The 10,983-nt window shown below is 43.6% G+C and overlaps 1 protein-coding gene across 1 annotated transcript; it reads right to left on the bottom strand.

Moving 5' to 3' along the window:
• Positions 1–229: 229 nt before the first annotated feature.
• On the bottom strand, positions 230–8,285 carry LOC109746620 (alpha-L-fucosidase 2). The gene is made up of 10 exons (XM_020305736.4): positions 7,851–8,285; positions 6,642–6,787; positions 5,631–6,562; positions 4,338–4,470; positions 3,344–3,502; positions 2,584–2,808; positions 2,291–2,392; positions 2,069–2,204; positions 1,024–1,219; positions 230–752 (listed from the first exon to the last, which is right to left on the bottom strand). The coding sequence occupies exons 1-10, from the start codon at positions 8,089–8,091 to the stop codon at positions 440–442; spliced, it is 2,583 nt and encodes an 860-aa protein (XP_020161325.1). The 5' UTR covers positions 8,092–8,285; the 3' UTR covers positions 230–439.
• Positions 8,286–10,983: the final 2,698 nt, after the last annotated feature.

Raw genomic sequence — 10,983 nt, 5'->3', positions numbered from 1 at the left:
CAGAGCACCCGGCAACGTCTCCGCCGCGGATTGATGTGACCTCTTCTCACCTTAGACCACCATCATGGCTGTCAGGTGGGGTTGGTAAATTCAAAAATATGTGCTGCAAAGCGACTACATCGGGCAAGTTCACCATATGTTTTTCTAGGACTTCATACAGGCAACCAGCACGCGCCCGTTGTTTCTCAAAGGGGAAAACAACTCAAGAAAACTCAATGGAATACATAAGTTTAATCAGCGCAAAGGTTTAACGACATCGCTCCATTATTGTTCACACTGAGACATTCATTACTATTATTGTTCTCACTGAGAATTCAGTAAATTTTGTCACAACAGGTTCTGCCTTAGGATAGCTCTATTATTGTTCTCACTGAGAATTCAATAAATTTTGTCGCAACAGATTGTGCCTTCGGACTGCAGAACCAGCACACGCACATTCTCACAGTTGCCAAGTCTCCAAGCACTTCAACTCTGAGTTGAACCTGTAAACTTGACCCGGAGAGGCGCTGATCACGGCAGCATGGTCACCATAGTGGACCCTCGCAAGCGCAAGCGAATTCCCGCTGCTGCTAGACCATACAAGAGCTTCATGCAGGCTACCTTCTTTCCAGCAAATGTTAACCGTCAACCCACCTCGGGCCCTCAAACCTTTAACACTGCCATGGGGCCACTTGTCGCGGGGCAGAGCAGGGAGCAGGTACAGATCACTCCCGGTGCTCTGCACAAGCATTTCGCACAATGCAGCTGGAAATCTGCAAGAGAAGATGAACATTGTGATGTTTGTGAATCAATCGGTACAGTTAAGTAGCGCGAGCACTATTATTAGACCTCTTTTAAGTGGTTAACAGTTAACAGCTTAGAGTCATCACGAGGTAATCATACTATGGTAAACAGAGCTGGCTGTGGTGAATTGAATGGTTTTGTCAAATAGAGCTGGAACTTCATGTGTCACAGTTCAAGGTAATTATACTATGGTAAACATAATGGATCATGATTGATTAGGTTGAAGGTGATCTGGTTTACCCAAAATTTGCATCAATCTGGAATGGTGGATGCGCTGTGAACAAATTGCTGTATAGACCTCCTTCCTTTTCATGCTCGTGCTTTGGATCTATCAAAGTGATTAGCTGCAGAATCATTTTGTATGCATGCTCACTGTTGTGAAGATGAGCCCACAGGGCCATCTTCCATGAAGTAGACCACCCAGGGCCTTTGTCACCTACACAATAGAAAGAATTCAGTGCCAAGCAGCAAAGACAGAGAAAGTGATGGCTAACAGCCAGTCCTTGACCGTAAACACAGTATATTTGACATTCTTAACAGTGCCATGCAGGAAAAAAGAATATAACAGCTGGTCATGTAAGCAAACCGCATAAGAAAAAATCAACTTAATAATACCACCATTTGAACGAAAATGACCATGGGAAAATAAGATCAGCAACCTTTGTAAGAAGTTTAAAAAATTATTACACAAACAACACTGAATTATCCTCTTGGAACAACGGTTACTGCTTATTTCAATTTTACATGAGAACAACAGTGGTCGATCCAATCCCATTAAACCTTGCTATCCTTCTACAACGAAATTGTTGAGCACCCCCATTTCAAAAACAAAATTTAAAAAATAAAATTGTTGAGCACCCAAGCTGATGCTCGTGTGCATAAGTGTATAGCTAACATCTGTTTTAAGAAGTTTTTAAGTTGCTGTGGGTTGTTTGTATTTTTGCTCTACTGAAACAATTGTGTTTATACATATACTGCTTTTGATGAATGCAGTTACAGTATGTCACTGAATGGCCTTCCTCGTTTTTCTTTTTTCTTTTGTTCTATATGTCCATTCCTCTTATCTTCAACAGTTAACCCTCAAAATCTAAAAAAGGCCGAGACAGCAAAAAGGAGCTCATACAAGATCAAGTAACCGTCATGGTAAGGAATCTCGGGAGGTCATCATCTAACTATAAGTTCTCTGAGTTCATAACTTCTTTTGAAACAAACCCAAACTAAAGATTGATAACTTCAAATAAGGATCAAATTCTAATGATGCCCTTTTGATATGCAAAAAAGGTACCTCTTTTATAAAGAGTATTGGCAACAGCTTTGCAGAGGTCAGGTGTTTGCTCAAGTGTCATGGTATGTCCAGGATAAAGACCAAATAGATGAGATACATGCCTGTGCTGAGGCTCGGGATCCTTAAAATCTTGTGCCTGTGCATAAAAAACAAGTATTATGAAACTGAACAGACCAATGCAAATCACTTTGAGAGATAAAAAAATAAAAGGTATATACAGACCCATTCCATGATTGTACCATCTCTACCAATTTTTATTGGTGGGAGCCTTGGTAGTGCCGCTTTTATCCTCTGAACAACATCAGTGCTGGATTTTCCTAAAATCTGATAAGACACGTATGAATACTTCAAACACATAAACATTCAAATAAATACATGCTAGAATGATAAGACTTAACTATAACTCTAGTATAACATTTTATATCTGCATGCTTCATTCATAGTATCACCAAAGTATCTGCATATTCAATGAAACCTGTCTCTTTCAACAACAGTAAATAGAAATGAAGACTTACATCAGCAGACAGAAGAACAGCTGAGAATACTTCTCTAATAATTGACATGTCCATAGTTGTTGAATAGCTCACAGATGCTTTCTTGCCATCCGGAGCAATAAAATAATGCTCTGGAGAAGTAGAAGGATTGGTCTCCAGATAGCCTTCATGGCCTTCAATCAACCAGGACAACAGAAAGGAGGCAGATCCTTCCAAAAGTGGATACGCTGTTCTCTCCAAAAATTCCTGCAAAAAAAGAACAGAATATCACATCTGATGTAACTTGATCTTGTCTAGATCACATTTATGTCTCTCCAATCTCCAGAAGATGAGCTTGCACTTTGCGGCAAAGCTATCAGTATGGAATTCACCATATATTCACGACATCCTCTAGGACATTATCCATCAATCAGAACACATGAAAAAGGTAGATGAACCAACAATCTATTCAACAGGATAGTTAAACACTATTGGCTAGTCATTGCTGCTAAACATCGTTATCTTTTAGTACAGTTTTAGTACAGTTAACCAGTGTCTAATCCAAATTTGTTAGTGCTTGCCTTATTGCTCATATTTGGTTTAAGCTTACCTTTTACCACCAATTCTTCAAATAAGAGTGTAATCACATAAACATAAAGGGAGATTAGGCTCCAACATAAGCAAGCGGTGACAGTAATTTTCATATCTGCCTATGACGTATGATCACAATCTGTGCTTAAAGGTGATACAAGAAAGTAATGCATACAAGTACTGCATGGCATTGCATTATGTCATCACTCACTCTGTCCATTGTAAAACTGTAGTGTTCCCACAGGTGTGTAGCAAGCCATGGCCCACCCATTGGCCATAGAGCCCATGAAGGATCACCAGCATCCGGTGATGTTTTTGCCCACAAGTCTGTGACTTGGTGACTAACCCAGCCATTAGCTCCGTAATTCACCTGTCAAGAAAACATATCATTACCTCAAAAAGTTCCCATGAAATACAAGGTTCCAAACTATGCTATAAATCCATTTGGAACACGTAAACTGAATAAAATAAAATCTAGTAATATGTTTAAACACGAAGTAGAATTCATCAAGAATCTAATACACACAAACCATTAAATAGAGTTGTCCAAATGATTCACCAAGAAGATGCACAAAGTTGCAATTCTTTATCCTTGAGTGATCAAGGGCAAGTGCCTCTCAAACTTTAAATTTTGTATTCACATTTACGTTGTCACGTTAACAGTAAATACTCAATAGTTGATACTCGGTGACACTAAGAATGAACTGAGGAAAGACCCTATCATCTAGATATGCTTATAATGTCGTGGAGCAAGTGTTGTCGTGGTACTGTAGCATGCAGTATCATGTGGAAATGAGATATTTGAATAACTAATTGCCTTGTTAGATTGGTCTGTTTCCATCCTCATGTAGTACACTGTCGACAGAACGACCTTCGTACTGCTATTGGGCAAAAGGGACAGATGATAGACATGTACATATGCAATCAAAATCCTATAGAAAGAAGAAACTGAACAGCTAACTATTGCCCCTTGTGCAAACTGGCAGGTCCCAGGCTTCTAGCGGCATCACTGCTACTCCTTTGTTGTCAGGCCTCAGTGATGCTGCTAGGAGTAGGATCCAAGGCTATGGGCCATGGCCACAAGAAATAGTATTCATAAAAGTTCAATTCACTAGGAAGTAGAAAGATATGTTGGAACACTCACGAGTATACAGGGTAGAGAACACACAGTTTCCAGAGACGCACTTTTATGAAAGTAGACTTACTTTTGCCGTCTTAGCCCCATTGACCGAAAGGGATCCAATGAAGTCGAATAGTGGGTCTTGGCATTCACTAAGGTTGCAAGGAAGTGATGGCCAGTAATTCATTTGTAGATTTATATTTGGATGGGGAGCTGTACTGGAAAGTGAAAGGAATGACATATTGTTATCAAACTTGGACTGCCAGAAAATAGTGTAAATAGGACTATCATCAATATATTCTCAAATAACTTACATTACAAACACTAAGGTATTTGCTGCAGTAAATCAGCATTAAGTTGCTACAAATGGCAAGAGAATCAGTATTACCCACAACAAAATTTACTTGAATAAAAGATGGATAACCCCTTTAGTAGATCAACTGTTCAGAATGCACCAGAAATTAAGGGAAAATATACTAAATTATCATCTTCCCAAAAATTCAAGTTACTTTTTTTTTACATCATAAAAAAAATTCAAGTTACATTCTTTATATAAAGAATCCCAAAACCTATATTTGAGAAACTAATGCGGGGAATTTAAATTTTTGTGGCTTTCTTCATATGTACTCAGTGTTTTGTCATGCTGTGTCAATCCATGTGCCTAGTATAACATAAAAATAATGGGAATATGAGCGTTAATCAATATGGTTATTTGGTAACTGATTATCCAATGTGTTTAAGGGAATGAGCATGCCTGTGTGTATTAACATCAACTGGATACACAAAATGTTGGCCTCAATTACTTCGGTGTCTTTGCATCGAAAAGGCCAAATGTGTGTTACCTTTGCAAGTAATAGGATCACAATGTGTGTACACGAGAATCCTTAATTAATCTACAGAAAAATGAATACAGCTTTAAACCTTAGCCAAAGGCGAGTCTCTTCAGTTCAAAAGAAAGACTAGTCTTAACTTGTAAAATGTGCAAATTAGATTAACTTCTACATGATAGTTTTAAAACATATTAAGAGAAAGGGCCACTTGTCATGTTTTCCACTTATATTTTCCTCATTTTGATGCAGAACAGCTACGGATTGTTATCAGACTTTTCAAACTTCTAAAATTATTGCTTGCCATAGCAAAAATGGTCATGTAACACCAGACTGCATGCAAGGACAATCCATTTCACAGAGCTGGTCGTTTGTGACCCCATTAGGATGATATTTAAATGACGTATGCTCTGAATACACAAGTTCTACAAAGTGTGACCCAGACGAACAGTTGCAGCCGTTTTCTTATTCAATAGTCTAAAAAATAATACCCCAAGATATATAGCTGGCATAAGCAACAAAACAAGACAAGATATGGTATAAAAACATACCCCCATGGTGCATTAGTCTCGTTGTTCCATATTCCTTGCAGATTGGAAACCTGAGTTCCAGGCCTCGAACAAGAAATGAGTAGATAGCGCCCAAACTGAAACAGAAGTTCTACCAGAGAAGGATCTTCATCATGTCTAAAACTTATAATTCTGTCTACAGTAGGCTTCTCTGAATTATTAAGCTCGTTTAACCTTGAACAGTCAACCATCTGTACAGTGCAATCAGATACCGCAGCATCCTGAGAGATATTCTCAGGTAAGTGAGCCAAAGTGCTACCTCCAAGTACACCATTAGAGCCTCGTGAAAGTTGCAAGGACACGCGCTGGAAAAGACTCTGGTAATCATCCATGTGATAAGCTTTTAGCTGTGCATATGACATGCTCCTAGCCATATTTAATGTTGTGAATGCTGATGTCACTGGATCAAGTGTAGATTCAGAAGGCTTGACAAATGGCCCTTCAAATGAGGTTGCAGCTGCAAGGAGCAAAACTGCTGAGTCGGCACCATCAAGTTTCAGCATCTTATCATTTAATACTTGCACTTGGCCATTGGCACCACTCGTCAGCAGGTAGAGAATAGCACAAAATTTCATCCCCGGAGGATGATTAGATGCATTGCCATCTCCCGCGGGCTTTTCTCCTGGGCAGCTGCCCTCCATGATTATTTCATTTGCATCTGTTACACGAATACGGTGATCTAGTGGTGTAGCTAAAGATACTGTACAGGAGACAGCTCCTGGTTTGTTTGCAGAGATTTTAGTCGCAATTACTTGATGTGGATTTGAGGAGAAGTGTTCCCTTGAGTACAATACTTCCCCAACACTGTATGTGACATTAACTGTTGCAGATTCCAAATCAAGGTATCTTTTATAATTTGTATACTTGATATGCTCACCAAAGGCAAGATCAATATCACCGAGAGGCTGGTAACTCTACAGTTAAAACATAAGCAATGTTTCAATGTCGATATAGCAGCACAACTCTTCAATCAACCTAAAATAAAATGTGTACCTGCGTCTCGTCACCAGACAGGCCATAAGCAACAGCTGTAGCTTCAGGATACAGTCCCTTATCAACAAGGCTCCTTACTTCAGAAAGAACAGTAGGTGCTTTGGGGTTTGTATAATTACCAGGTCCGCCCGTCCATAATGTATCATCTGCATCAACAGTTTTGATATGAAGCAGTAAACTCTACAAAAATAATCAGATAGGTAGTATTAAAGGAAGCTAATATGAGTGAAGGTGTATGTGAAACAGTGAAAGGTGTACATGAGTGGGGAAAGGAGACAAAAAGGACTGATATCGTTCACTTATAGGGAAACAGTAACAGAATAATGAAAAAGAAACTTCCTAATTTTCACGTCATCTGTTCAGAAAAGTGGTATGATTGTACTTTTGGAGAACACATGCAAGATCAATAAATATGATCCCTATCATTTTCATTTAAAAAGTGTAAAGATGAATCCTGGCATGAAGGATCTGCAAAACCATGCACACATTCCGACAGTGCACTCCAGACTTCAAATCATACTACTTTCAGTAAAAGTGCTAACTAAGATGATGGATTCAAATAGAAAAATACCCACATGCGCCGTTTTTCCATCTTATTTTTATATACATGCACCTATTCAGCTCAAACATATGTATCAGTCTATCAGAACCTCCCAGTATCCACCAGACCAGCATTTATCAATATGTCTTTACATTGAACACAACGCAAAAGATATGTATGTGGCCAACTGACATCTCCATTTACCGGTCGATACAATGCTTGTATTGGGCGCGCTCTCACCATCGATTTCCCCTCATCTAACAACACACAGAAGCAACCATGCTCCATCGATAATGCTTTCTGTCTCAAGTGTGCTCTCACCGATGGCATGAGCATGAGCGCGCAAGAGAGGGGGGTAATGTGAGTAGGAAAAGCTGCGCAGGTTGCCACTGTAGTGACACCCATAATTCATGTCAAAAAGTGAACATATGTGTTTTAAAACCGAAAATTCAAGATGTCATAGTTTTAAAATCGAGGCTCTAAATCATCATCTGTTAAGAGCATTTTGATTGCTGTGGTGTTTCTGGGTGAATTTGATTCCCGAGCTGGAACGAGAGCGCTTCCCGACCAGAAAAACCCAAGACAAGATTTTCACTAAATTTGGGGATATTATAAGCAGAGTAATTAAGCCTTCAGAAGAGGGGGGAATCTCGGGGTCTGTCAATTACGGTTGAGCTGGAGCTTCTCGGAGGTGACGCCGCCCCAGACCAAGGCGCCAAGACGGCCATTCCCGATCGGCGCCGCGTCGGTGAAGTACCTCGCTGGGGACGCGAACACCACCTTCAGAGGCGGCGCCTCCTCCGTCGGCCACCCCGCCGCCGCAGCCGCAGCTTCCGCTTCCTGCGGTCGACGCACCCAGATCCACTCGCCGCCGGCGTCGCAGTCGTCGCTGCGACCATCGCCGTCCATGGGGAAACAGCTAGCCCAGAGGAGCGAGGACTGAGAGGGAGCAAGTTGTGCAGCTGCAAGCAAGCGGTCACGGGACAGGTGACGCGGACCGCGGATCTTTGTAGTGCGCCATCGATCATCGCGGAGTAAATGCAGCTGTACCGCGGATTTAGTGATGTCGTGGAGTAAGGGCAGGGGCAACGATTCTAATCCGGTTGACACGAGAGCCGACCATCTAACTATGATAAAGTAAAGATAACTTTAAAGCGGTTGATAATGAGAGCCGATCATTCAACCATGATGAAGTAAAGATAACTCCAACGCGGCTGACAGCGAGAGCTAACCATCCAACCACATGTATTGAATATTCACAATAATTCAAATGAACAATTTTAAAACGGACGAAATTCATGTAAACTGAACAATTTTTTTTAAAGTTTTGATACATTTACAATCAAAAGAAGCAAATTTTGATATGTAAACTAAACCGAATAAAATTAAAGTAAACCTAACCTAAACTAAGTGAAGTATGAAAGGTGACCTTTTAGGCATGGCCCCCTAAACCGTCGATACCTTCACCATCGTCCCTTCCGTCGACATCGTCGTCCTTCTAATAGCGGAAGGTCTTCGGATGTAGTTGTTCGGCTGCCTCCATCTGGCGCCCTGCTGGGCAGCGTCCTCCTGGCGGTGACAGTCGACCCGTGGACACGCTCTTGACATTGCCATTGTCGGCGAGGGCACGGGACGCGCTTGGACTCCTTCATCCCCACTTTGAGGAGTTGATCACTCGTCCGGCGCCGACAGTGAGCGGACGTCTGCGCGGTGGTCCTGGACCGATCTTCAGCCCAGGGCAATATGAGGTCCCGGCCATCGCGGACTTAGTCCGGCGTCATGTTGGACGCAGCAAATGCCACTCTCGGCGCACCTGCTCGGATGCCACCTTCAGCTACTATCATAGTGCACAAGGAGGAGGCGTTGCCGCCACATCCAAGGTAGTAGAGGAGGTGGTTGTGCACATTGGCGATCGTCGGGTCGGGCACCTCCTCCTCCTTCACCGGGCGCCCTGGCTTCCTGACAGTTGTTAGGGCGGTGATGGCACCACCTCCTTGTCGTGCTAGAAACGACGTGTGGGGACGCCAGTTGGATGAAGCGGCCGGCCTAGCTGTGAGGCGAAAGGCTGGCTCCCCCTTGATGCGAGTCTGATTTGGACACCGCGGTTACGTATGCGGCGGCTCCTCCTTGACGTTGCGTCCAATTTTGATGTCGCGGTTGTGCGGTGGCTAGTGCAACACCGGATCGCGGTCGCTGAGTGACAATGCAAACAACAACTCTATTTTGCGTCGCGAATTCGTCGTCCATGCGCGTAGCCGAGGAGGGGCAGCTGCTACTGCTCTTGTCATCGTCAAAGAGCACCACCTCCTCCTTGACCATCAAAGTGGTGGATGTCAACGGGCCAGAAACCATGGGCGATGGTGCCACGATCGGGAGCTCCCCGTAGATCCACCCACCGACGCCGATTACCAACTGTCGTACTTGCCCATCAATGCGACATGCAGATGAGAGAAGAGGAGTGGGGAGGAGGATAGGTGGCGGTGTGTGGAGGAGAGGAGATTGGGTTTGTCGGCGAGCCCTGGCTGCTTTAAATAGTCGGGCCAGTCGAACAGGTGTTGCAACGGCCGGAGTAGCCTTCAACGCGGACGCGGTCAACCGTCCCATTTTCTTATCATAAAAAAATTTGTCATTTTCGTTTCTCATATTATGTTTTGATGATGGATTTGGAAAAATTATAATAATATGTATTCTTGTTACTATTACGACATAAAAAAGATTCAGATTTATTTGACATTTATAAAATGGTTAAATCAAACGGGCGCGCTGGTAGCACCAGATGGCCCGGTACACCAAAAAAATTCCCTACCTTTGCGAGCCAGATGAGCAAATCCTATATGGCGCCTTAAACGCCGGTTGCAGCTCATTCTGCAAACCGGCGCACACACCCTAACTTTGGGTCGGCCTATGTCGGGGATGTTAGAGTAGTCATTATGGTATACGACTTCTAGTCCAAGTCAGTTTTGTACCCATACCCCAAGTCGGTTTGTACCCTCTTATATACTCTTGTATGCCGCACCAAATCATCAATAAGCAACAGTTTTATTCAGCTTTCATGGTATCAGATACCGGTCCCAGGGTTTAGGGTATGGCTCCGCCAACGCCACCGCCGCCGCCGCTGCCCGGCTACTTCGAGCGCCGGGCCGCACTCATCGCCAAGGCTGCCAACGCCGCGGCCGCTTCTCTCTCAGCCCTCACCATAGCTCCACAAAACTACCCTGCACCCATCCTCGCCGCACAAATATCTCTTGCTGACACAATCTCCGACGTCAGCCCCTACATCCCCATAGTTCTTGATCTCGCCGCCCACAACTACTACCATTGGAGACATCTCTTCGATCTCCACCTCGGCCGCTGCAACCTGCGCTCGCATGTCGCCACCAACTGTCTTCCCCGCCCCGACGATCCGCAATGGTTGAAAGACGATCTCGCGATCGTCCAGTGGTTCTACACCCGCATCACCACCGAGATCTTCAACATGCTCGATCACGACGGCGCCACCGCTGCCAACATCTGGCACTCCCTCCGTCAGCTCTTCCAAAGCAACACCGACGCTCGGAAAAACGCTCTCCACACCAAGCTTCGCAATATGGTGCAAGGAGACGCCCCGGTGAACCTGTTCTGCCAACGCGTTAAGACCATTGGTTATGAGCTCCGCGAACTCGGCGATACAGTTAGCGACTCACAGCTAATCAATATCGCCGTCGTCGGCCTCAGCGAAGACTTTGACAAGCAAGCCTCGTTCATACCGATGATACGGCCCCCTCCTACCTTCGCTGAAGTTCGTTCCTTGCTACAACTCGC

Source organism: Aegilops tauschii, chromosome 4 (genome assembly GCF_002575655.3).
Source record: "Aegilops tauschii subsp. strangulata cultivar AL8/78 chromosome 4, Aet v6.0, whole genome shotgun sequence".
In the NCBI taxonomy this organism is placed as follows: domain Eukaryota; kingdom Viridiplantae; phylum Streptophyta; class Magnoliopsida; order Poales; family Poaceae; genus Aegilops; species Aegilops tauschii.
The sequence above is the reverse complement of the archived record's forward strand: the minus strand, read 5'-3'. Positions and strand labels throughout refer to the sequence as shown.

Bases quoted from the DNA above. Each gene is read 5' to 3' on its own strand.
- LOC109746620 (XM_020305736.4), bottom strand. From the start codon at position 8,091: ATGGACGGCGATGGTCGCAGCGACGACTGCGACGCCGGCGGCGAGTGG. The intron at 6,788-7,850 runs GTAATTGACAGA...CTGTTGATGCAG, and splicing joins CGAGAAGCTCCAGCTCAACC to ATGATACATTATGGACGGGC. The intron at 3,503-4,337 runs GTAAGTCTACTT...TTTTCTTGACAG, and splicing joins ATGGGGCTAAGACGGCAAAA to GTGAATTACGGAGCTAATGG.